The sequence below is a fragment of the Tenrec ecaudatus genome, chromosome 7 (genome assembly GCF_050624435.1).
Source record: "Tenrec ecaudatus isolate mTenEca1 chromosome 7, mTenEca1.hap1, whole genome shotgun sequence".
Classification (NCBI taxonomy): domain Eukaryota; kingdom Metazoa; phylum Chordata; class Mammalia; order Afrosoricida; family Tenrecidae; genus Tenrec; species Tenrec ecaudatus.
The window spans coordinates 52,262,744-52,290,727 of record NC_134536.1 but is presented as its reverse complement, the minus strand read 5'-3'; the positions used below and the strand labels follow the sequence as shown (position 1 = coordinate 52,290,727).

Here is a 27,984-nt window from a genome sequence, read left to right as displayed (position 1 = left end):
GACTTCAGTGATCCTGTTGGGAAGGTGAGCATCACAGGGTATTAGAACAAAGTGCTCTTGCCTTGAGGGAGCACTTCAGTAGAGACCCACTGAGGCATTTCTTTTTGAAGTAAATAGGAGCTCTGGTGCTGCTATGGGATAAGCATTGGGCAGCTAAGCGCAACATCGGCGGTTCAAATCCACTGGTTGCTCCATGGGAAAAGAGATGAGGCTGTGTGCTCCTTGTATAATTGTTGTCTTCTCAATCTAATACAATCCTTCCAGTCAAGATCACCTGTGTAACATACGTCTGGAAGGTACATACCTCTGGTGAGAGCCCATTTTTGAAGGCCATTACCCACGAATAAACAGGAATAGGAGGAGATCAGGATCTAACCTTAGTGGAAGATGTGAATCACATCACAGTCTTTGTTTCACCGTTATCTTAGTCAGTGTTACTTATAATGCATATAAAGAAGTATATGTTAGAACCTAGAGGAGAAAGAAAACTGCTTCTGGAGTGGCTCGAGGAAAAACCTGGCCGATTAACTTTAGCAGGAGGCCAATATGTATTAGAAACATCTTGCCAGATGCCCAGGTCATATAGGAATAAATAATATACAGTCCAGGGGTAGAGAACAGATTATCTTTGGGTAAAATTTGATTGCACCATGTAACTCCCACCGAGCCACCTTTCCCTGCACGGGTCTGGGAAGAAGGTGGGCAAAGATGCTGATGGGATTTGCCTGTGAGTAGCTGTGACCAGGATGCCACGATGTCTGCAATGGCAACCTGCTGGGGATAAATTGAGCCCACTGCAAGGGAGGGGTCTGAGCTCACCACGGGCAAAAGCCAGCAGTGGAGTGCATCCTCTGGCCCCAGCATCTGGCTTGCTCCGGACTGACCTTCAGACTTTGGCTTGAACTGCATCCACCGGTGTGTGAGACATTTCTTTGAACTCTCCTGTGTTCTAGGAGATGCTGCAGTGATTCACAGAACCCAGAAACGTGAGGGAACAAACTACAAAGAGACGTAGGGGGGAAATGGAGCGGGCGATCGTCTTGCAAGGGGTGGACTTGAGAGTTTTTAATGTTCATCTCCTTGGGATTCATTTGGTACTAATTCTTACCAACTAAGTTATTACGACACTTCTGTAAAGATTTACTTTTGGAAACCTGATAGAGGATCACTGTGAGTTGGAATGACTTGCTGGCAGTGGGTTTGTTTTTTGTTCTGAAGTAAAAGAAAAGAATGGGAATTTATTCTGGTACATTTTGGGGGATTTAATCAACAATTCCTAAGAAAGTTTGTCTAAAAAGGCTCACAGGAGAATATCCTAATAGTCGCTACAGAGTAGGGACATGAGGTGGTTAAGTTTGGTGTGGATGATGACGAGAGAACTAAGTAGATGAAGGCATCTCCCACTGGACCGAGATCTGGACAACACATTAAAGGAAGCCAGAAGCACTGGGGCTGAAGAGAGATGTTCACATTTTTCCTGTATCAGTAAGAATCTCATTTTTGACTGTATAAAACAGATCCTTTAAGCCATCATATGAATTTAACAAAAGGTCGACATGCACATGCTACAACTTAGTGCTACTGTGAATTTAGTTCTGGAAGACATGTAGAATTCTGGACGATATGTAGAATTCAATGATTATCCTTTTTAATTCCAGAAGTACTTAATGGTCAATACAGTATTAAACACAAGGATAAGTTATGGTAGCAGTGAAAGATTAACCTATTCAGTATTTTCCCAGTTACCAAAAGTTTAAAATCATAGCTTTTTTTGATTCCAATAGTTAAAAAAGGAGATTCAAATCACAGAATGGGAGAATCATATTTTTATAAGACTATATTGAATGCATGAAACTACACATAGACATAACTTTGCAGATCCTTTGTAAGCTGTGGAGAACTGTAGAAGCTCATCTAGTCTGGCTGCCCGTAGCGAGCGTGGTCACAGTCCCCTCCCCTCCCCTGTGTATTCTTCTCTTCTGTTTGAGCTGGCTGACGTAGTCGGCCCTCGTGAACAGTTGTTTGCAGGTCTGAATTCATGTGGCAGAAGAAGATTCAAATTCAGCACCTCAAACTCCATCAGCCCACAGCTGATTCCTGTGAGGTACAGGCCATGTATGCCTCTACTCTCTGACGTTTTGGTTTTTTTAACCAATTCTGATAAGCACCACTATCTCTCGCAATGCATCTAAGTACTCATCTACTAATGCATCTACTCTCCCATCTCTCTACTTGGGAGGGTCTCCCAGATTAAGGAGGTTCGGCATGCAAGTGTGTCTGGGTCTCAAAGGAACGCTCCCCTTCTGACTCTTCTTTCTTGGTGGCAGTAAGAACCCCTGTTCCTGTTTCCAGTATAGTTTATTTTAAACTTAATTGATAGCAAACTGACAACTCCTCTTGTCAGTGAGTTCCACCACCTCAGTGTCAAACATCTCTGTAGGTTCTAGTCAACTTAGGTTGTAGTCAACTGTAGGTTCTAGTCAACTTAGCCTTCACCGTTCAAGTTAGGTAGATTTGGAACCAGCTGCAAGCTGGGAAATCCATACACATTCCCGTACTTCAGTCCCTTCTTTGCCTCTCTAAACTCTAGATACCATGGGCTAGCTTGATGCACAGGGTCCCAGGGACCTCTGCGTCCAAAGAATGCATTCCATTCCTGGCTCTCCTTTTTTGATGTAGTGAGACCCACTCCCCTTTCTGCTTTTGAGATGGCTTATTCTAAATCCAGGGAGATGGTAAACTGACCAATCCTCTTCTTAGATTTCCATATTTGTACGCTCCCACCCAGCCATTTGGTAGGAGTTACCCCATCAGAAGAGTGAAATCAAGTAACTCACTGCACCACAGCCATGAACCACAGCATGGGTTCATGTGTGAGAGAATGGGACATTGCTCAGTCCTGCATCAGACCATTGTGATCCATTCTGTTTTCACTGACTTATTTTGAGAAACAGATAATCAAGCCTTTCTTCCTTAATCTCGCAACCCCACTGGGGGCAGTTTAGTGTCATAGTAAGGAGCGGTGCTGTACATGGTGTGCTTTAGCTGGGAAATGGACCTGGGTCTCCCCATGGAAGGCGAGAATTATACCACCAAACCACACCGACCCTTCCTTTTCTTGTACAAGCAGCATAATAATACATTTTGTAGCATCCGCAGGTGAAAAGGGCCTTAGACTTTACATTCTCTAGGAAAATGTAAAATTTTATAATTGAATTGATTCTTTTATCTAGAGCTTATGTTTACTATATGAATTTCATCTTCTGAAACTTCTTTTTCAAATAAACTCAAAGTTACCTCTTCTCACGGGCCTCAGAAATTCAGATGAGTAAATCCTGTCATTTGAATCCCACTGAATTTAGCCTTCTAATTAATCTAACAACAATTTTGGACATTAGCATCAGATGCAAGGGGGGTTTATGGAATAGTCAAATGAAAAGCTGATGAAATCTTCCTATAAACTTTTGGAGACTTAAGCTCCTGAAGTATTTTCTGACACATTTGTTATTAAAACTTTTAACTCATCACAGCAAAGCTCTTGATCTAATCAACAACATTTTCAGACACACTACCACAGCTGGCCCCCTTTAGAGTGGAGAAAATGAAAACAAATAAAGGCAATTGTATCACAGTCACTAAGTCTTGTCATATTTCCTACACCTGGATAAATTAGATTGTCCTAATTTATTAGAATTAGATTGTTCTTTTACAGCAATTAAAAAATACATCCTCAGGAATAAGTTAAACAGAATCAAAGTCCACTTATTTTAATGAGACATTCTTTCCATGATAAAGTGCCAAATGGTATGAAAGTGCTCCGGCCTGAATAAAGACTTTTGGAAACTTAGTGTTATGGCAGCAGCCTGCACAGTGCAAGTCATGACTCTTAATTAGGGGGCAGGAGGGAGCCTTCATCAAAGCTTCTATTTCCATATTTTCAGTCGAAAAATAAAGAAAACAACTTTATTGGAATTAAATATCCAAGTATACATTGCTCCCCTCTTTTAAAAAATACTTGTATTGGGGGTTCTTTCATCTCTTATCACAATCCATACGTTCATCCAGTGTGTCAAGCACATTTGCACATATGCCGCCATCATCATTTTCAAAGCATTCTCCTCCCACTTGAGCCCCTGGTATCAGCTCCCCATTTCTTCCCCTCCCTCCCCTGCCTGCCCTCCCTCATGAACTCTTCATAAGTTATAGATTATTTTTCCATATCTTACATTGTTCTCCGTCACCCCTCCCCCACTTTTCCATTATTTGTCTCCCTGGGAGGGGGTTCTAGAGTGATCCTTGTGATCAAGTGCCCCTTTCTCCCCCACCCTCCCCTAATCCTCCCGGTATCCCTACTCTCCTGGTTGACACTGAGGGCTCTATGTAAGAGATACCAGGATGTTTTCCTGGAGGCCCGGGGTCCGACCGACCCTCACTAATGCCACAGCCGTCGTAGCCCACTGCCGCTGCTCTTACAAAAGGGCACAGGGAGTAGCTTCAGTAACAGGAATTGACCTTGTCATATGTAACCAGCCAGCCAGCCAGCCAGCCAGCCAGCCAGCCAGCCAGCCAGCCAACCAACCAACCAACCAACCAACCAACCAACCAACCAACCAACCCTGAACACTAAACTCGCCAAGGTCAGAGTGGCGTCCGGTGGTGTGGTTGTTTCCAGGTGGGCTACCAAGGTCATGAAGGTCAACAGTTGCTCCTCAGGGAGGAAGAGGAGGCTTGGACAAAGGCAGTTCTATCCTTTCCTACAGTAGGGTTGCTACAGGTTCTCATAGTTAGGAGACAAGAGATCCAACTTCGGGGCAAATTCTGGGTTTATCAGAAATGTTTTCTCTCTCTGTCAGCTCTGGAGGAAGGCCCCCTCCCTCTCTGGACTCTTGCTGGTTTCATCTCTGTTAAATCTCCACAGAGGTTGATTTAAAACACATTCTACACCAATAAGATCTAATTAACACTACAAAGAAAACTGCTTCCCAGACGGGATTACAATGCTACAGGGGTCAGGATTTACAATACATTTTTTAGGGGGAGGGGGATAAATACTATTCCATTCATAACAGTTTTCAAATATTTTTGAAGTATTGCAATTTGTGTGCTGTGGGATGGCGCCCATGTGATTAATTTTAAAACTAAGCCCCTTCTACAGTAGAATAATTATAATACTAAGTGAAGACCTGGAGAGAGTGCATGAAAACAGCTTACAACACAGGTATTCCGTTGATCTGAGGCAGAATTTAATCAAGAGCTGTCATTTCACAAAAGAAATGTATCCTACAATTGCCGATGTCTTCTGACAAGTGGGTCCCAGTATTAGGCTGTCTACCAGATAATTAAAGAGAGAAAATAGAAGAAAAAAGAAGACAACACGTTCGATTTACCACTGTAAGCTAAAGGTGACAATTTAACACTTCTTTTTCCTTCTTCCACTTGGCCTTATGTAAGGAATGCACTGAAAGGAAAGATCATTTTGAACGTTTTGATTGTTTAAGATACTGCTTGTGAAGCTGGGTCATCTTTAAAACATGTTTATATCAGCCTTGACACCTCAGTTGTGTAACTTGTTTTAAAATCTTCCAAAGGAAGAGTTTCAGTGACTTTGAACCCATTAAAGAGAGAAAATCACGAGTATGGGTGCGTATGTGTGCACAGCACCTATAATTGGCAAGGGCAAATGATGATCTCAGGGCAGACAGTAATCTACTAAAGGAATTTGAAGATCATTCTTTGAATAACAGATGGGTAGGATTTAAAATAAACAACTTGTTTTAGGAAGGTCAGCCAATAGCCCACTTCCTCCATTGACCCAAGGAGCCCTGGTGGCTAAGCACTCAGGCTGCTAAATATTTACACTTGGAACCCCTGGGGGAAGGGTCTGTTCTGGGCTATAGTGTCACCCAGTTGCAACTGGTTACATGGCAGGCAAGTAGTTTGTTTTGGCTTACTTACTCAAAATAACTCTGTGGCTTTTTCACTGGTCTAAGGGTTACAATCAAGCTTTGGAATACACAATACAGAGTAAGACCTTTTCAGATCACTACACCACAGCATGCCAGTCCCATGAAAATGCAGTAACTGCCCTGACAGTCATCACGCTGCTGTCAGCAGCCGCTGCATGCCCTCTGGCCACATGGAGAACATGGGCACAATGGGATTGGGCCACTATAATCGTAAGATTCTATTTTTCAGGATTTCAGGTCTCTCTTCCCAGTCTGTCCTAGTCTAGAAGCTCCACAGGAGCCTACTCAGCATCATACGAACAGACCAGCCTCCAGCCAGTAGAGTATGTGTGCACTGGCCAGACATGAAACTGGGGCCGATTACATGAAAGGCAAGAATTCTGCTACTCAGGTATAGTGTCCTTATTAATATACTTTTCAATGATTTATGAACATTGTATCGCTTCTTCTATTGTTAATCCGTTTACTATTTTATTTTAAAAATATTTTAAGAGGAATATGCCAAATCAGTACAGTGTTTATATAAAAACCAAAAAACCAAACTCACTGCCATGGAGTTGATTCTGACTCAGCAAGTCGAGTGGACTGGGTAGGACTGCCCCTGTGTGTTGCTGAGACTGTCACTCTGTGTGGCGGTAATAAGCCTTGCTTTTCCCGAGGAGTGGCTGGTGATTCCCAGCTGCTGACCTGGCAGGTGGCAGTGGGTGACCCCACAGGACAGCGGGTGGCAGCAGGTGGCCCCACAGGTAACCATCACCACCAGGACTCCTTTGTTTAGAGAATGCTTGTATGTAATTTATAACGACTGTAGGAATATCTTGTTCTGAAGCGATTGCTCCAATGTACCTTACTAATGGGAAAACAATTTTAGCAGAATGCCTGCCACTGGTCTGTGGTCCTGCTAGTACTGTGGAGTGCAAATTCCTATATTAGCAGGCAATTAGCAACTTGCATGCGGATACAGCCTGCTTAAAGTTCTGCATTTACACAGTGTTCGCTATTCTTTTCCTGTTAAATTTAAGTGCCTTGATTTCAATACCTCGCAATTAATAAAACCTGGATGATTAAAGCCTTACTCCATATTCATTTTAGGTTATTTCAATAATCTTCAAATAACCCTGTGCAGCTGGGCACTTCCACTGTGTGCGTCCTTTTGTTGTTCCAGATGATGACCATTACCAGGAGGGCTGTAACGCTGTGTTACAAAGGGGACATGTGAGAGGTCTGCTAGAATTACAGATGTGTGCACGTGCCATGGACACACAAAGTTCTCACCCGAAAGCCCTTTCTTCATTGATAAGGTCTGGTTTAGAGGTGGGTGGTGTGGGTGGGTGGTGCGGGAGGCAGCTTTCCAGTGATTTCAGGCGAGCTGGGTGAGGGCTGCCAGCAGCCTGCCTGGGATTCGACACTTTTGGGCCTGGCCGGCTTCCAACTCGAGTCCTTTAACCAAAGTTTTGTTATACAAACCATCCTGATGAGAAACAAGGGTTGGATAGAGAAGGTACGTAATCGCATGGCTTTATTCTGTGGAGTCATAATTGCATTCAGTAAAATGGAGCATTGGAAATTCATAGCTCGGTGTACTTTGACAAACATATACCCATCGCATTATTTGTGAAGTGGTGGAAGCAGGATTCACACTCCTGTTATTTTTGTTGTCATTTTCTTAAGCACAATCAGCACAGTCATAGGAATTGGCACTGTCAAATATTTGAAAACACAGCAAATTTGCAATTCATAATTCATTCCTTTTCTAATGTCCATTTGCAGAGTGCCTATGAGGTATAAAAGGCTCCGTGGGACACAGAGTGGAATAGGACATTCTACCGTTTGAGAGCAGAGAAGGCGTCCAGGCCCACGAAAGCAGGGTGAGAGAGTACCCCTGAGCACGGAGGAGCTTGTCCAAGGCAGAGAGAGAGTCTCTGGTGACAAGTGAACTCGCTGATCTTTGACATGAGCAAAGCATATCATGTTTTAAAAGAAACACGCACTATCCATGTTCTCACACCGTATTCCCATACAGCCATTAGAAATGATATCCAGTGTAAAGTGGTTTCTGTGACTTTTATTGTTGTCCCTGGGGGGCAGAAGTGATTTATACTCAAAATTTGGAAAACTGCTCACTGATAAAGCCATTATAGTAATTGCATTGGTTCTGTTTATTAATTTGTCACAATTAAGTCAATAAGAGCTTTACTAATGTCCTATTACTTAATTAGTTTTGAAAGTGATTATCTTACGAACTTGACTTAATTGGAAGCCTCTCAATTTACAAGGTACATTAAACTCTCAGTAGCATCTTAAGATTATTCAACATATGCAGGTCAATTACCAGTAATCACTGTTTTGTACAAATGTTCCATAAAGACTACAGCATGACATGACAAAGAGGAAAGGGGAGCGTTAATTAATAATGCTAAGCCCCGATTGATACTTTCAAGACTAAAGGGCAACATGAGCATTCACACGAAGTCTTCCTGAAACGGGGTCTGTTGCTAAAACGGAATAAAAGGAAGCAAACAACGCTCCACCTTACAGATGAAGATAATTTGTCATGATTGCTAAATCACCAAATTGCACTGCCTGCACTCAGGCCCAGCTGCACATTAATTTCCACATTAGTAAATTACAATTAATTCTTAGTATTGCTCCATTGCTTTTCTTCTTTCAGTTAATAAAGGAGACTGCAATCAATTATTGTTCATCCCAATTTTTCCCCCCCGATGAACAGATCAACTACAGCTATTATCACACAAGCAGGGAACATCATGGACTAGTTAATGCACCACTGAGATTTTGATGTCTTTAAACATTACTGCCTGTAGTGTAAATATTTTATATTGACCTTCCAATTCTCACTCCAAGACTCAATGCAGCTTAGCTGAATATTTACAATAATTAACAATTGTAAGGCCCGATAAAAGAGCCTTGAAAGCAGAGCCGATTTTCAAACATCTATTGGAGTAATTTCATGAACCAATAAACTAAACCCTACGAATTAAATACTTGAAAAGTGCATCTCACACTCAGAATATTAGCCGTGTCTTGAGATTAAGCTTGGGAAAAAAAAGATTGCTGGTTCGGGAGTAGCCCAAGACAGGTGGTTTCTTGAAAGGATCCCTCCAGTGGTAACATGTGAGTGTGTCACATAGAGCATGGGTTCTGACTTGTTCCTAATCTAAATCCTGCCCACAGGATAAACTTCAGATTGACAAGACCAATTCACCAGTTGTGTGATTACAAGGAGCCAAGTTGGCTCTGATAAACACTAATACTGCGCATTTGAAAAACTTGAGATGAAAGCTACTTGGATTTCATTGCTTTCAAATAACTGTAATTTCCCTTAAACAAAATCATCCTGCTGAGGGAACTGCTTAAACAGAGGTGGATGGTGTGGGGAAAGCAGTGGCCAGATTGACCAATTCAGCCCCACGACTTTGTAGCCACCCAGGTTCTACCTTCTCCGAAATTGAAGGGTGAGGAAGGGCCCATAACAGACTTCCCACGTCCCATGCATAGTTTTTTGGTTTTGTTTTTAAAGATTCAAACAACCCTCTTAAGAATATACAATTAAGGTCTAAGTTCTCCATAGACTACCTCTGAGAAACTTCTGGACCGTAATTACTTCAGTTTAATTTTTAAATGTAAGGCCTCCATTTGGCAGCGCCCAACCACAGTTGAATAACATGCCAGCTGGGCTGTGTTCATTAAGGTCTTGCTCTATCTACAAGGAGCACAGTAGAAGGGTCTGTGACAGGTGGCAATTGCTGGCGAGAGAGGGCAAAAGGTGGTAGAGAAACAATGAAGACCCTGAGAACCATATTTGCACACAGCTCTGGATTGCTCCCTTCTCCAGGAATAAAAGACACCCCAAAACCCCATGGACTGAGGTGCTGCCTTCAATTATGACCAGGTGAGGGGACAGAAAGTAAACTGCTCAGGCATCCCGAGGCTCTTCATAGTCCACTGCCCCGCAATGAAGCCACAACAGCACAGCATCCTTTGTGGCAAGTGTTGCTATCATTAGGTGTGCAGGTGACTGCTATTTTTCGGGGCTAGTGGGTTGGTTCAGACTCATCGTAATCCATGCACAGCAGGATGAAACAGCACCTGTCCTGCACCATCCTCATAATTGCTCTTATGTTGAGCCCATTGTTGCAGCCACTATGTCAATCCACCTTGCCCAGAGTTCCCTTCTATTTTACCAAGCATGATGCCCTTCCTCCAGGGACTGGTCTCTCTTGACAACATGTTCAAAGACCGTGCGATAAAGCCTAGCCATTCTTGCTTTTAAGGGACCCCCTGGCTGCACTTCTCAAAGACGGGGTTGTTTGTTCTTTTAGCAGTCCGTAGTCCTTTCAAGATTCTTCTCCAGAACCATAATTCAAACACTTCAATTCTTATTCTTCCTAAGTCAGTGTCCAACGTTCACATGCATATGATGCCCAGTGACTACCATGGCATGGGCCAGGGGCACCTTGGTCTTCAAAATAACATCTTTGCTTCTCCACACGCGGACAGGTCTTGTGAAGCCGATTTACCCCCTGCGATGCATCATTTGTTTTCTTGACTGCTACTGACTTGTCCCGGTCCCTTATCTCTTCAGTCTCAAGAAGGGAGGCTGTGCTCATTAAATCAAGAGTCACCTTCCTTACTGTCCACTCGTAATAAATAGATGCCTTCAGTTTGATCAAATTAACTGTGTGCGTGAAGCTTGGTGAGTGAGCTAAACGATCTCATAATCACTACTTGCCTCCTAAACTCTGCTGGGAGGATCACTGCCGCTCAGCTGTGTCCCCTGGGACGTCCTCAGGTACAGGGCCAGCTCACCTGCCGCCTAGAAGGAGTCACTTTGTCTGAAGCCACAAGAACTCCTTTGCAGAGACCCTCTGCCTCTTAATAGTTAACCCTTAAGCAGTTAATTAAAAATATCTCTCCCCATCCCCCATGCAAAAAAGAAAAAGGTCCAAATTTTGCTTTGTATTTTATTGAATTGGGTGGAAAATGCTGGCGGGAAAAGGAGTTTATGAATTTTGGGAGTAATTACTGTCTGGAATCAGTAGCTTTCCAGAAGAAGCAACAAGATGCTTAAAGTTAAGGGGGAACTCTGAGTTATTATTAACAAACATAAATTAATCAAAAACTGAACCCCCTGCTGGGAATGTCTGGGGATGCTTGCCTCACTGAGCAGATCCGAGAGGGGAGAACTCAGCGGCTAGGATGGCTCACAGTCATTCTTTACGACAGTGGTTTTCAAAGTGTGGTCCCCCGGGACCTAGTCAGAAATGTAAATTCTTGAATGTCAGCAAAAACCAATATAGGAAAATACCCTACTAGGGGTGGGGAGGGAAGTCCACAAAGGAGGCTTGCTAGCTTAAAATCCGTAGGAAAACTAACTCTATTTTCATTTCTAGATTTGGTGGGTATGAACTCTTAGTAGATTCATAAAAAAACAAATAAAGGATTAACTGCAGTGTGCAGTTCTGGTTTTATACTCAATTTTCTATTACAGCAACGGAACATTTTTAGAATACTTAAGCAATGTTTTTCTCTCAGAATACGAATACATCATCGAATCAGGTTGATCTGCTTGTACTCAGAATATTTGCTTATCATTATTTTTAGTATAATTCTTATGATATCATAAGTATCATAAGAAATTATATATTGCTTCATCTTAACACATATTGTACTTTCCCCCAAAAATCTGGAACCAGAAACTACTGATAAAACAAACACGCAAACAAAAACTACAAATCTTTTCAAATTTAATAATGTAAAGTTTGTATTTCAATGTCAGGTAAAATCACAGGGGGAGATATTGAAAAATATTTACCCTAGTTAATATTGTTTTTCATAGTTTGTATCTACTAAAATCAACAAACTCTAACTTAATACTGAATCATTTTATACCTTAGTGATAAGCTGGGTTTTGTGTCAACTTAGAATCCTGGGTCAGGATTCTAAGTGGTTTGGCAACAGAAGTTCATTAATCCCGTCTGATGTGATCTAATAGCATGTGATCAGCTCCATGATGGGATCTGCTATGATCAAGTACCTGTAAGTTTATTAATCCCCCCTGATGTGATTTAATAGCATGTGATCAACTCCATGATGGGATCTGCTGTGAACAGCCAAGTACCTGTAAGTTGAGAGCGAAATGCAATCCCTTTACTCAGGTCGCAGTATTGATGCCATTGAAGAGTCTTCCTCAGGGATGTGCCCTAGTCCCTATAGAAGCAGACACTGTTGGAAAGCTTGTTTGCTTTTTCTGGGCTGGAATGTGTATTTGGATCATAGACCGCTAATTCATTGGACGAGAGCCAATGGCCTGCCACAGTGTTCTGCCACTTGACTTGCCAATTTGGATTCATACGCCTTGACAGTCACCAGCCTGCAGTTTTCCTGCCTACCTGGGGTTTGGGTTTATCAGCCCTGGAAGCTATGTAAGTCAGGAGAAGTCTCCAGCCTAACACCTGACCTACAGACTTAATACCTGCCCACACTTGGACTTACTCGCTTCTACAATGATACAAACCAGTTTACTGATATAAATTCCTTTCTGTATGTACATATGTGTCACTGGTTTTGCTTCTCTAGAGAATTTAGTGTAAACTTAACCACCAAAATATTAAGGAATCTAATAAAGGTACTATTGTCTTTGTTAAAATATACGTAACTACACTCTTCAGACAGGATAATCTTTGACTATTAGAAAACATCAAGCTATGTACCATTCTTAATTAAAGTCCCATTTTAGTTAAAGTAATTTGCAATTTAATTATAAAAATATAAAACCACACTGTAACTAAAGATATAATATTCATTGATTTTGGATAATTAGGGTAGTCAGTAAATAAACCCAGCAAAGAGGAAATAAAAGCAGGTGAGGGTATGGCTGTTTCATTCATTGCCTTGTGGAGTAATAATGAGGTCTCTATGAAGACTAGTTATTCACGAGCACATGCTTTGATGGTGTGTAAGAAGAGCACACAGTTGGTAGTTCTACGACCCAATATAACCACCAGACATGTCAATTCAGACAAACTTGAGAGAAACAAGTGATCCCATGGTATACGGGTATGGTTCACATAATGACTGTGGTATGCTCTGTGAAATACAGTGCTCTGTGATCCAAATGTTATGAGAACAGCATTTTTCAAAAGTATGTATGCTTGTACATGAGAGAAAGATGGCTTTTTCTACTCCCCCAGAGTTACAGCCTCAGAAACTCACAAAGGCAGTTCTACCCTGTCCTACAGGGTCACTATGAGTTGGCATCAACTAGATGGCAGTGAGTGAGAATTTTATGGCTTATCCTTATATATATTCCATACACATATGAGATTGCTTCAAAAACTTTGTGAGAAAAAGAGCTGATATCAAGGGCTCAAATAGAAAGTAAATATTTAGAAAATGATGGCAACATGTGCAGATAAGCTTGATACAATCGATGTATGAATTGTTATAAAAGTTGTAAGAACCCCCAGTAAAGTGATCTTTTAATTAAAATAAAATAAAAAATTGTGGAAAAATGGAATTGAGAGAAAATGGAATTTTTCCATGAACTTTTGAAACTTCCACTTATAAAATTGAAGTAATTATAAGCTGGATTTGGCTCTCCATTAGTGCCTGGAGTCTTGGGGTTATAAACCTGAGTTTGCAATTGGCTGCTTGGCATCACTCAGCATTTTATGAGTGGACCCCCGGGAGCCTAGTCTGAATCAGATGTCCTGAAGGACTGAACAAAGTGCCCATAACTCCTGAGGGAATCAACTGTGGCGCAGTCGGCAAGACATGCTCTCCCACTGAGCCACGGACAGCTACAGCCAGGCTGCCACCACAGGGCCTGTAGGTCCTATCACCGCTCACAGCTGGAGGAGTAGCAGCTGCAACCCAGCTGTGGCTGCCGTGGCCATGCCAACCTGGCCTTCTGGTACCCTTCGAAGCAAGCCCATCCCCCCACGGCATGGATGTAAACCAGGTCGGATGCTGCCCGAACAAACGTTATGCGGTGCATACCTGTAGAACTAAAAGTAACTCATTTATCAAGAAGGATAGAATGATTATTAAGAAAGCTTAGCCTGTGTGCTCTATTATAGAAATGAATAATGGGAACATTAGCTGCATTATTTTAAATTAAGGAAACCTAAAAATCTAATAATTCTACTCTACCTGGGCTTGAATTGTACCTAGCAAATGGAAATGGTGATATACTTAATTTTACAAGCCGCAGAGGTGATTTTTCTTACTCAGATTTGAGGGGAAAAGAATGTATTGCTGATAGTGATAACAAGATCAGACATCAAACTCTGACATATTCGCATTAGAGAAATTGAGTGCTACCAAAATCTAATCTGCTAAAAAGGCAATGATTCTCTTTTAGCAGTGATGTTATGAAACATACGCATCTTCCCTCTACCACTGTACTGGCGACAAGAGCGTATTAGTCTTGTCAGGTCCTGTATACAGCACCTAAGTTGTTTCTCAGTCAAATTACTTATTGTTATTAAATCACAACTCCTATTACCTGACAAGTGGATATGGCAGTTCTTCAACAAATAATTTACTGTAGATGTAGCCAAAAGAGATTAAGGACAAACAAACCAAACTCCCCCGCCCTGCCTAAACCAGCTTTGGGACACAGTTCTTACTGCAGCACACAAGTAAATTATTTAGTTCCCTACATATTCTCAATTTGCACAAATGCTGAAAATCCAACTTGCCTTATTCGTGTTTTGGCTTCAAGGACATAGATCCAACCAGTTCAAAAACTGCTTGCTTTAAATCCAGCCCGGTGAGAACTTGTTCTCTCTCTCCTGGGCGCAGCTGAACACTTTCCAGTTAATGTATATCAGTGCACACTACAACATAAATTAGACATCCTGCTTGGCCAGCCAGGCTGTGAACCCCTTGAGGGCAAATACCATGTTTATTATCTTTTTGAATAAAGTGAAGAGAAACAAACAAACAAAAATTTCAATATGCTCAAAACCCGCCTGGAATTTTCATCCCAGTAGAGACTCAAATACTTTTTATCCCCCCACAAAGTAAAGGCTAAGAAAGTTATTTATTTAGGCAGTAATAACAGGTATCCTAGAGCAAACTGGGCAGATAATACCAACAAGTTCACATTGTTGTTGACATCCAGGTGTCGCAAAGGGACACCCCTCACTGTTGGCACCATTGAGAGCAGAAAGCAGGACTACGATATTGCAGCTGGCACAATCTGTGCCTTTCCCATCAAATCCGTGCCTAGAACTGCAAAACCAGGCAGCAGTGACAGGTAGATATTCTAAAACCTATCCTCAAGTGGTCTTTTCCTCTTGGGCATTCTTCCACAAACACTCCCTTGTTCTGAGAAGGTAATTAAGAAAATCTGGTTTTGTTTGGCAAACATTTCCCCCTCTCATTAGCGACAGCCTTCAAAAACTACCAAAGAGTCTCCAAACCAGTTGTCCCTTATCCCCTGACCCATACTGTGAACATAGATTCAGAAACAAGCACACGTGTGTACGGTCGGCATGAACAGCAGATCCTGAAATGTCATGATTGTAGGTAAATATGAAATGTCGTTTTCTTCCCCTACAGGAAATTTCTCCAGATGAAAAATCAGCTTCACGGCTGGAAGGAGAGCAGGTGAGAGGAAAGCCCTTGGCTGGACAAGGGGACAGGAGAAACGCTAGGGGATTGATATTACAATCAACTTGGCCAATGCTTATTGTATGAATTTGGGCAAATAACTGCTATTTAGCAAATGGGAATGAGAGTGGATGAAATGTAAAATAAAAAATTCATGTGGGTTGCCAGGAACAAATTAAATATATTCTTATCAGCTGCCAAATGGTCACCTAATTTCTTCTAGCCTAATTTGAAAAAGCAGAGAAAACATAAATACTGGCACACTATTTTTTTCACAATCACTGTTTTCTTTCACGTAATCAATTTTCCTATCTTTGTAATGAAAAACAAAAATTCTAATGTAAGATAGCATAAATACAATATAAGATCTTTTAATTAATTAATTTATTTATTTACAATATAAGATCTTATAAAGCTTTTTGAACACCATGTTAGTGAGTTTTCAGGAACCATAGATATGAAAGATACAAAAGGAATCAAGTGTTTAATAATCTTTACAAATATTCCTCTGTGTACTAAAACACATCTCTACTGTTCACTAAAGATATTCAATCAAGGAACAATTCACTTGGTTGCCGTAAATAAACACTAAGTTAAATATATCTTTCAAAAAATCCAATTTCTCATATTTAAGAGAATTAAAAGTTAACAGCACCTTATCATGATTCACTGAATTATTGCAAAAATATCAGCCTATGGCCCTTTTAAGAAAGTTGAATAAGGCCATGAGCCAACTTTATTGCCTTTGAAAAGCACTAAGAACTAATTCCATAAACCTTATGGTAGAAGGTTTGAGCAGTCACCTACTCCAGGATTTAAAAAAATACAGATGGGCTCTTGAAGTACTCTTAACTTTATGAAATTATACAAAACTGTGTACTCAGAAACTTGCAGGTTTTGCTAAGGTCATGTTTTATCATAATCTCAAAGTGGTCTGTGAACCCCCAAGTCATGGAGTCAGCCCACATTTCAGGTTAAAAATAAGCCTGTTGTGTTTAACTGTGGACCTGATTTAGGCAGCTCTAGAGTGGCATAAGGCCTGGAACCAGCGCTTTAGAGAACTAAAAAACTCAGTGCACTCTTCTGCTTATGCCACTTTTCTCAGAATATAGGTAATGAAAAACGTGATCATTTTGCCCAGGATATTGGTGAACAGATTTCATTACAAATAAGAGACTAGTACTTGGCCAAAATACTACCAACAGATAGAAAATCTAGGAAATTGATAATAGAAAGTCTAATAAAAATTAATAAGGAATTATGGGACTTCATACCAACACCAGGCTAATCGCATACCCAGTCCTGTCTTAAGACCCTGCAGCATCTACTGTGATCTTCAAGCTAGCAGAGAAAGCCTTAGGACGTCTAAGGGAAAATCTGATCCTGAGCCAGCACATGAGACACAGCAGCACACCTATGTATTGGGCTGCGAATAGCAAGGTCGAACCCACCAGTCCAAACCCACCAGCTGCTCCCACAGAGAAAGATGGGCCTGTCCACGTCCACAAAGGGTTAGTCTTGGAACCTACAGGGCCAGTTCTACTCTTACAGTCGCTGAGTTGCAATGGACTCAATGGCAGTGAATTGAGGTAGAATTGTGGCAAGAGAGACAGGGAGTTTGGGTTGCTAATTGGAAGGTTAGCAGTTTCAGACCACCTGCTGCTTCTAGGGAGAAAGATGATGTTTGCTACTCCTGTAAAGGTTTTTACCTTGAAAACACACAGAGGCAGTTCTGGCCTGTGTATAGGATGGTATTAGTGACAGTGAGCTTATGTTTTATTCTTTCAGAGTTGTGGATTCTCTCTCTATCTCACTGCCTCCATGGCTGCACCCCACTGTAAACACATCACACACACACACACACACACACACACACACACACACTACAGGTAGGTAAAAAATGACTTATTTCATGGTCTACATATATGACATTTAAAGCAGGACAGTATTTAACTGGTTCTTAGCTAAAGAAAACAAAAACTGCTAACAATGATTAATTTCATAAGGTGTTTATAGGAAAGAATACACCTGAAATAATTAAGAAATAAATGTGCAAGCCACCCCTTGCAACCTCTGCGCGCTTTTAAAGAGAACGTGGTTTAATTTGTTCCTATGCATCAATATGTATAAACACCAAAGGACAAATTCTAACTGTATCATTTACTTACTGTTTGATGTTAGGCAAGCAACTTTTCTCCTTTGTAACTCAAGTTTCTTATTAGTGAAATGGAAATAACAATCATTTCTATGCTATCAGTTGCCATGAGGGTTCAATGTGGTAATGCTTATAAAGTGTCTACAGCAGTGCCTCACGTTTTATTTTGATAACATCACCTATCCTCACCATCACAAAGAGACGCATATGTGACTGGTTACGTACGGGTTGAAAGGAGTTAAAAAAACAAGTCTAAGAAAAAAATTGTCATTAACAAATGATCATGCTTTCATAAAAACTCAAACCACACCCTCAAAGAACATTAAGAAGTCTGTTCAGCCTGGGATTTTCTTGGGGACACATTCCCAGGGACTTGGCATTCCTGGGTTCTTTACCAAATGGGATAAGCAGTTTGGATTAGAACAGCTCCTTCTTACAACTGTAAGCTGAGCAGTCTCAAATCCTTCCTGTCAGTTGAACCAATTTTCTTGAATGGGGGATCTGATCATTGACCAACCACAAAACCCACCGCTACTGATTCGATTCCAAGTCATAGTGGCTTTATTTAAGGTTTCTCGGGCTTTGTAAATGTGGGAGCAGACAGCTTCAACTTTCTCTCTGGGATCTGCTGGTGGGTTTGAACCACAGACCTGATGATTAACAATCCAATGTTTATCAACAGCATTACCAGGGTGTCAATAACTCTGGCAGCTTAAGTGAAGTAAGTGCCTTTAGGAAGTTCTATTTCCTGAGATGTGAAATGTTTTGATGACAGTTTCAAAGACTGTCGAGGCTTTCTGGCTTGAGGAGTCGATCGGGGTCATGCCAGCCCACGGCAGGGACCACTCTGAGGCAAAGAAACAAGGAGAAGTGCATAGCTTCCAACACAAAGCCAAGCCCTAAGATTCCCAATGGAGTCAACTGGTTACTGATATCAAGATAGTTACCCATCTACTTGTCAGATCATTATCTGAAATATTTCAACTTAAATACGTTGTCAAAAATGAAGAGTGTTACCTTTTTATATTCAGCAATGCCCAAGGTATTCCAGAAGGAGTATGAAATGCAGGTAGCAATTTTACCCCAAGTTCCACTGCTTTCTTTCGAAATATCTGCAAAGTTAAACAGTTACATAAGCTACGATTGCAAGCAAAATGAAACATACTTACAGCACCTGTGGTGGGATAGCACATTCTACTTTAAAATTCTCTGTGGGAAAAAGGAAAAGTTTTTTCAAATGATTGAATTGCTTCCCCCTCTTAAAAATAAAAGTATTTACTAAGTAAAGCAAGGATGGCCCAGAAGGCCAGCATGCTGTAGGGCGGCTGTCCGCATCTTGGTTGTGCACGAGCGGGGCGAGTGGAATGATTTGAATGATACTAATGTCTGAGACTTCTATGATCAGGGGCCTCCAAGTGATGCCACACAATTCAAACAGTCAAGCCTCATTAACCACTGAGCTGGAGATCAGTCCTGGGCTGAGAATCAGGAGTTTGCCCCAGCTTTCGCATATTTGCTTCCTGAGGCAAGAAGAAAGGAGAAATCTTAAAAAGACTTTATTATGAGTTGTTGATAAGTCTTATTTTAAGTGTAGGTGACAGAAAGAGGCAGAGTTAAATGATGGGGTTCAGAGTTTAGTAGACAAGAAAACATCAAACCAAACACACTGCCATTGAGTTCGTTTAAATCACAATGATCCTATAAGAAAGTGAGTTTTCAAGACTGTCAACCTATATGAAAATGGAAAATCTCATCTGTCTCTCCTAGAGCACCTGGTGGTTTTGAACGGCTGACCTTGCAATTTGCAGCCCAATAAGTAACCCACTATGTTAATAGGCCTCTTTAGGCATGATCATACAGGCATATAAATAATTAAAATGCAAATAAGGTGGAGATATGAAAGGAAAGCTGAAGAGAAAATCCATTGAGTTCAGTAAGGCTTTATGGTAAGGTAACACTGAGATGGGGATTATAAGCAGCATTTATATGGAGACAGTAATAGTAGAGGAGTCCCAGTGGTGTAGTGGTTATACATTGGGCTGCTAACCGTCAGGTCAGTAGTTCAAAACCACCAGCTGTTCCTTGTAAGAGGGACAGTGCTTTCTACTCCCGTAAAGAGTGACAGCCTAGAAACTCACAGGGGGCAATTCTACCCTGTGCTATAGGGTGGCTATGAGTCGGCATCAACTCAATGGCAGTGAGGGTAATAATCATTGAAACTGAAGTGACAAGTGGAAAGTGGAGAGAACATTCCTGAAGGGATCAGTGACAGCACAGAGTGGAGGCTGTGGGGCCAGGAAAGAACGGGGCATGGGTCTTTCAGTCTGACAAGAGGACTACCGGTAAAGGAAGTTGGGCACCCACAGCATGGGCCTACATCTGGCAGGACCATGAGCATAACAGGATAAGAATCTTTCCGTTAAGAGGGGTTTTGAGAAGACAACTCATTAGAGCAAAACTTTGCTTTCGCAAAATGTATTAGAGGATATCTATTCACAGTTTAAGACTTGAAGGAAGGACTAGTGCTTTGTCACGCCTCGGTGCCTACAGTACACAACTGAGCAAGGGTGCGTGTGAAAGTTTAATATTCCCTTGTGCTTGCTTCTCAACTGAGGGAGACAGGAGAGCGGCTGGGAGAGCACAGCTGAGCAGGGGATGGCGGCCAGCTCTCCCCCAGTCTGTGGGAGACATCTGCTCATGCTCCTCCAAGAAGTCACACGTGGCTTTTCTCCAGAGCAAAGGGTTTCCAGCTAACTCCTGCTTCAAGGACTGACCTTCTTTGCAAAGAAATCCAGGCCCAGAGGCTCCCTCCCAGCTGAAGCTGATCAAGTCATGCCAGTGTTGGGGCTGCTTCCCAAACTCTTCTCTTTTGAAACCAATCAAATCCTCATTTTGTACTGAAACTCAAGATAAAGTGAGTTTTAACAACTCAGGAAGGGCAGTGAGAAGGGCCACACACCAGGAAGAATGTACTGCATGTTGATGACTGGTGCGTGCAGAAAGTGTGCGCTGGTGTACCCTGTGCTGTCTAGGTGCTCAGCGACACAACGACAACACAAAGACTTCTAATGCAAAACCTTGGTTGACAGTCAATTTAATTAATCAGAATTTTCCAGTACACAAAGCACAGGTACACATTTGTAGTACAGAAAGCAGTAAAAATGAGGTAACTTTTGTTATTTTCTTCCTAAGTTGAAAAATAACTCTCTTCAATGGAGGTAATGTGCTGTTTCAACAACCTGTACATGGATGAAGAGGAGAAAGAAAATATCAACGTGTCCTTTTCTTCCTAACTCTACAGAATTCCAGGTCACCTTCGACCACAAGGCTTTAGCTAGTCATTTCCAGGCCATCTAGGGGTCCCTGGGAAGCAATGCCGCCCTGTCCTGTACGGTCGCATGCATCAAAATCAACTCGATGGCACCCAACAACAAAGCTTCCCCCAAACCCACTGCAGTAAGCCGACTCTGACCCATAGCAACAGCCCCTACGGGACAGCTAGCCTCTTTTGAAAGATGGCGGCGTGTCCTCAACTCTGTAATATCGAGGAGCCCATTATTTCTCTCCAAGTCCTTTACAAATTACATTCTTAGCCTCATTTTGTAGACGGGGAAACTTACATACAGAGATGTTAAGCATCTTGCTTAAGCTTACCCAACTTGAAGAAATGAGGCTGGATTCAAAAACACATGCTATGACTTCCAAGCCAGAATCCTTACGGCCCATACCATACGCTTATAGCATCCAAGATGATGTGAGTTTACAGTTTGTCTTCCGTGTTATGTAAATTTCTTGAAAAGGAGTTAGGAGCTTAAAGAGTTGACTATATTAAAGAGTTTAGGACACACTGTCACCTTTCCAAAAAGGTTAGCTGTCATGTTTATGTTGATAATGAGCACTTGTATTTTCCAAAGGACTTTCCTTAGTTACTGCCGAAGAGTCTTTCTTGTCGGGTTTTATTCACTGTTTCAGTGCCTTCTATAAGATTTATTGTTTTTTTCTCATTGCCTCAATAGAACACACACACACACACACACACACACACAGACAGACACAGACACATCATGGCTACTGTCAATCCTGACTCATGGCAACTCCATGTCTGGAGAACGGCTCCATAGGGCTGCCAATATTGTGGCCTTTCGGAAACAAACCAAGTCTGAGCCACTAACCTTTGGCTAATAGTACTTTACTGTTTGTGCCACTAGGACTGCCTACACACACACACACACACACACACACACACACACACACAATGAGCATTTATCCTTAGAGGCAGATGGATATTGAAATGAGCATCCCTATCGATTCTGTAGGAGCCCTGGTGGCAGCGTGGTTACGTGCTCAGTGGCTGTTCCAACCCAGCAGCCACTCTATAAGGAGCTGCACCAGTCTGCTTCCATAAAGAACAGCCCAGAAACCTGAGGGGCTGTTTGATTCTGTCCTGGAGGGGCTGCACCAGTGTACTTCCGTAAAGGACAGCCCAGGAAACCTGAGGGGCTGTTTGATTATGTCCTGGAGGAGCTGTTGCTATGGGTCAGAGCTGGCTTAACAGCAGTGGGTTTGGGGGAAGCTTTGTTGTTGGGTGCCATTGAATTGATTTTGATGCATGTGACCGTACAGGACAGGGGTCCCTAGGCTGGAAATCTCTATACAGGAGCAGGCTGCCAGGCCTGTTCTCCTGTGGAGTGACTGGTGGCTTTGAACCGATGGCTTTTCCACTAGCAGCCAACTACTACTACAGAAGCCATGCATGTGTTAATTCAACTTTCCATTTGTACTCTAGCTCTGTACTTTTATTATTTGTAGAATTATCATCATGATGTGGGTGCTTTGTTGTCTTCTGAAACATGTCTAAAACAGAATTATTGATGTGATGTTCTGGGAAATTTCCCCTGGTTTCATCAGTGATGCTACTGTTTGGTCAATCCCCAGATCATGAGAGAAAAAGCATTTTAACTTTTGGTTTATTAGTCTTTAGTAGTCAGGGCACTACTGTAAACAGCTCCGAAATGTCTCTTACACAGCTCACCCCCTCTCTCTGACGCCAGCAGAGTCTGTGTTCATTACCAGATAGAAAAATAGCACGATTAAAGAGAAAAGTAAAGTCCCACCTAATCCCCCGCTCTCTTGTTTCTGTTCATCGGTTTCTGAAAGTTGAACATTAACAAGACTAAATATCTCTTTTGATCACACAACTTTTTTGTGCCCTGTTGTCAAAAATACCGAGTCAAACGTGCTCCACTGACTTTTCAAAGGCCTCAATGAATCAGACCTCCCTATTATACAACCACTTCCCCTCTGTTCTCAAAGATCACCCTGACTCTAGCTAGAGTCCTTGTGGTCCAAAACGTTCACTCAAATTTAGTCTGCCTTATTGTCATATTTTCAGTTTCTCATCTGTCAGCTACTGGCTAATCAAATTCAACTGATCTTCAAAGGGCAGGTCCCAACTCCAGGTCAGGATCTTTGCCGAATGAGTTTCCACAAGAACAACCAGCATTACAGGATAATTTGTTACAGAAGGCAAGATACAATTAACATCAGGGTTCCCTGTATCCCCTTTCTAAAGGCCGGGAGAATGACTGTCTATTTCGCCTTCATTATCTAATATCTGCACTCAGGATCGGTCATTTTGTTTACATATGCGGGTTCCATCCCAGCGTTCCCATGAGATGAGAAAGTAGTTAAGAGTGTGACTTAACGGGTGAGGGCAGCAGCGCTTCCACCTCTGAGCATTCGCCACTGCTGTTCCCTCATCTGCAGCGGTCCATTGTCTCATTCACCCTTATCTTCAGACGTCAGTTTTGTGTCCTCTCTTAGGACACATCCTTTCTAACAACTCCATGTAACCCTGGCCAGCCTTTGTTGTCTTTCACAGAACTCTGTCTACTTCTGCCTTATCGTTCATCTTCTCCTAGTGATTATGCTTGCTATATATTTATCGCCGGCGCTCTCCAAAGCTCTTCACGAACCGGGGCTTTGCCGTGCTGTCGCTGTGCATCTACCCAGTATCTGACAAAGCAGTCTGTGCTCCACAAATCTTCAATATTAATGAATACACCTGGCCCACTCTAATGAGGAACCAGTGCTATTGCAGTATTTTCCCAATGTCACGCCTTTTCCCAATAGCTTCCATCATCTATAAATATTGTCACCAGTCTGAGGGGAGCATCAAGAGTTTGTGGGAAAAAAAATAGAATTAACTAAATCCCAACAGAAATTCCACAAACTTTTTGAGGCCTTCTTTGATTTCAGAGTCTCAATCTCAGACAGAATTAAAAATATTTTTGGATAAAATCATTCGTGGACCCATTGGTTATTTAAATGAAATCATCTGAACTTGGTTCAATTTCATTTCTTAATGTTTATGTGCCACTTCCCCTGGGGCCTATGAGGAGAGGTTACTTTTAAGACAGGAAACAAAGATCTTAAAGAGAACGAACATCTTTCTCCCTGACATGATATTTAGTAAAATTCAAAATAAGCATATAAATTAATTTTGCTAAAAGAATGAGGGAGAAATGTCACAAATCATTCAAATGATCAATTAAGTTATATGTGGCACATCTTGGGGAATGTGCCGAAGAGCAAGTCATCACAGAAAGGGCACGAAGCGGTCCTCCAGAGCTCCTTTAATGGGGACAGCCAGGATGGAGAGCGCCAGATCCCAGCTTTGGTTCCACCTCTGCTTCAATGCACCGTCTGCCTTGGTCGCCTACTTCTAGCCTTTGGTCTTCTAAGGAAAATGGGACAGCGGGAATGATGATCTCAAACATCACCTCCTCAATGAAAAAACTAGTATTCAGGATCAAAAACACAATTACCAAAAAGAGACTGGCAAAGATGCAAATTATTATTTTAAAAATCATTTTATAAGGGGCACATACAACTCTTATCATAATCCATACATATATCAATTGTATAAAGCACATTTGTACATTCATTGCCCTCATCATTCTCAAAACATTTGCTCTCTACTTAAGCCCCTGGCATCAGCTCCTCATTTTTCTCCTTCCTCCCTGCTCCCCCAGCCTCATGAACCCTTGATAACTTATAAATTATTATTTTGTAATGTCTTACACTGTCTGACATCTCCCTTCACCCACTTTTCTGTTGTCTGTCCCCCAGGGAGGAGGTTATATGTAGATCCTTATAATCGGTTCCTCCTTTCCACCACACCTTCCCTCCACCCTCCCGGTATCATCACTCTCACCACTGGTCCTGAAGGGATTATCCACCCTGAATTCCCTGTGTTTCCAGTTCCTAACTGTACCAGTGTACACGCTCTGGTCTAGCCAGATTTGTAAGGTAGAATTGGGATCATGATAGTTGGGGGTAGGAGGAACTAGAGGAAAGTTGTATGTTTCATCATTGGTATACTGCACTCTGACTGGATCACCTCTTCCCCACAACCCTTCCATAAGGAGATGGCCAATTGCCTACAGATAGGCTTTAGATCTCCACTCTGCACTCCCCCTCATTCACTATGATTTTTGTTCTGATGATGCCTGATACCTGATCCCTTCGACACCTCGTGATCGTACAGGCTGGTGGGCTTCATCCGTGTGGGCTTTACTGCTTCTGAGCTAGATGGCTGCTTATTTACTTCAAACCTTTAAGACCCTAGATGCTATATCTTTTGGTAGCCGGGAACCATCAGCTTTCTTCACCCATTTGCTTATGCACCCTCTTTGTCTTCAGTGATTGTGTTGGGAAGGTGAGCTTCATGGAAGGCCAGTTTAATAGAACAAAGTATTCTTGCATTGAGGGAGTACTTGAATGGAGGCCCAATGTCCATTGATGCAAAATTATTTTTATTAAAAAAATTCCCCCCAAACCAAACCCATTGCCACTATGTTGATTCTGGCTCATAGGTACCCTACTGTGCAGACTAGAACATCCCCCTTCTGGTTTACAAGACCGTATATCTTTATGGGAGTAGATAGTGTTTATTCCTGTTGGATGAGTTAGTGGGGGGATTTGTGGGTGAACTTGTACTTAACAGCCCAAGTACTAATCTGACAGTCAATTTTGATTTCTAAGTAGCAATTGGGTCTTAAACATTCATTGTCTAACAGCTAAGGTACAAATATTTCCTCTCCCTATCCAGAAGAAAGAACAGGGATGAACAATGAAAGACACACGAAAACAATTAGCCCAGAGGATTAAGGGAGCATGTATCACCAATCGCCCATAAAATGTGGACATCAGGAGAACTAGATGGTTCCTGATTTAAAAGGATCAAATTATAACACATTTGAATTTTCCATGGACTTTTTAGATTTTAGAGTCTCAACCTCAGACACAAATGCAAAGTTTTGGATCAAAAATGTTCATGGACTCACTGATACTTTCAATGAAACTGTATGTAAGCTTTATTCAATTTCAATCCAATTCAATTTCAAGTCATGGGGAATATCAGGCCCACAGGCTCTCTAAGGCCCATGAAATCATCCACACCAGCTCACATCACGTGCCTCACTACAGAGAAGCAGTTCCAGCCATCACATTAGGTGTGGATTCATTACATGCGTGGCCAACTATAGCAGGCTAATTTTGTAAGGCCTGGGAATGATATTATAAATATTCAAGTTGGCCTTGGCAGAAAAAAAGTTTCCCCACCTCTGACTTAGAAGATTTTCTTTAGAATGGGAGGAAATATGGAACAAACTCAAAATCATGAAAGTGACTAGGCTTATTGGTGCCTAGAGATGTGGTATCCCCAAGACTAAGGTCCTTATTCACCTTCCAGGTCTGAAGACCTGTGTTGGAAGAATCAACCATGTAAGCTCAGAGGGGTGGCATTTAGCAAGGACAAGGGCTGGAAAGCAGGAGGAAGGGGAAGAGGGAGCAGCGGGAGGACAGCGGATAAGTGGTAGGACTTGGAGGAGATGGAAATGGATGGGTTGAAACACAATGTGTAGACACTGTTTAAAGTAAACTGAGGATCTTCTCTATAAAACTGTATCAAAGATACAATAAAAATTAAAAAATTCTTGATATTCAAGGTTTGCATGTAGTGGGAAGGAGTAAAATTAAGAAAATGCACTGAAAGATGGAAGCCAATACTGTGAAATCCCTGTGGAAAGTAGAAGACATCAGCTTGTATTTTAATGGATATTAAAATAAAATAGGGATTTTGTGCAACGAACACCAATCAGTTTGATAGGCGGACATTTGATAAGAAGAATCTTGAAAAAGATTTTTCCCTATAGATATTCTGCTTAAAAGAATCAAAATTAATATAATTTTGTGACAGAAAGGTAGTAAAACAAGATGAAATAGCTCCTGTGATAATCTTTCAAGCATGTAACTAACAAATAACTTTAAATTAAAACTTTTATTGTCAAAAGTTTAAAATTTTAAAAAACTACATTAAAACTGAATCTTTTCATTGCACTTAAGAACCACCACCACAATTTTATTGCTGTTTTGATTAGTAACCTAAGAACGTCAAATTTTAAAATCACTTAAATCAGAGCATTTATCTTTTTGCCTCACTCTCGTGGATAGGGTTAGAGAGGCTGTAAACAAGATGCATGGCTTTCTCTGCCTTTCTAGTCTTGGGTTCCCTGATGAATATTTACATACCAGAGCAAAGAGGAAGTAAAGATGAACTGAATAGGATCAGGCAGCGCTGGAAGCAAACATTTTCAGTTCAGACGTGTTTCAGTTTGAAATGCACAATCAACATCAAAGCCTTTCTTCAAACGCTCACACTGAAAACTTGGCTGTTCAAAGATCAAACACTAATCCCCCATTAGGATAAGCAGGGGTTGCTTACTACCCGTTTCTATTACATCAAGCTTTCAGTTCAAGATGTCACAGAGATGTTCTATCTTCGGCAGAACATTGCTGAAATCGCAACACACACATACTATGGGCCAAAGTCAATCACTCAGCTAGTGAGTATTAGTGAAGCAATTTTGGGTTCTCAATTTAGAGTGGAACCTCTAAATGTTCAAATGTTAAGAAGAAAGATATATAAAAATCGTGAGCCTTACTGCAACGTCCAAGGCCATCGATTCCCATCATTTGGAATACAGATGAGGAATGTGAGGTGCAGGGAGGCCCTGTGCTCTGGGATTGTTCGCTGATGCGGGTGGGTCCAGGGGCAGCTGTAGTCAAGTACAAGCCAGCCAGCATCGTGCCACCTCAGGGGCCTGCGGTCCTCAGTCACAGGATTCTCCCTGCAGGCCTCCGGTGCACTGCACATTG

The 27,984-nt window shown here is 41.7% G+C and overlaps 1 protein-coding gene across 1 annotated transcript in view; it reads right to left on the bottom strand.

Moving 5' to 3' along the window:
• MAN1A1 (mannosidase alpha class 1A member 1) overlaps positions 1 to 27,984 on the bottom strand; it is a 203,686-nt gene that overhangs the window by 64,078 nt on the left and 111,624 nt on the right. The window contains exon 5 of the mRNA XM_075554619.1: positions 18,781 to 18,875. Coding sequence (XP_075410734.1) covers positions 18,781 to 18,875 — 95 coding nt within the window. The remainder of the gene's footprint in view (positions 1 to 18,780; positions 18,876 to 27,984) is intronic.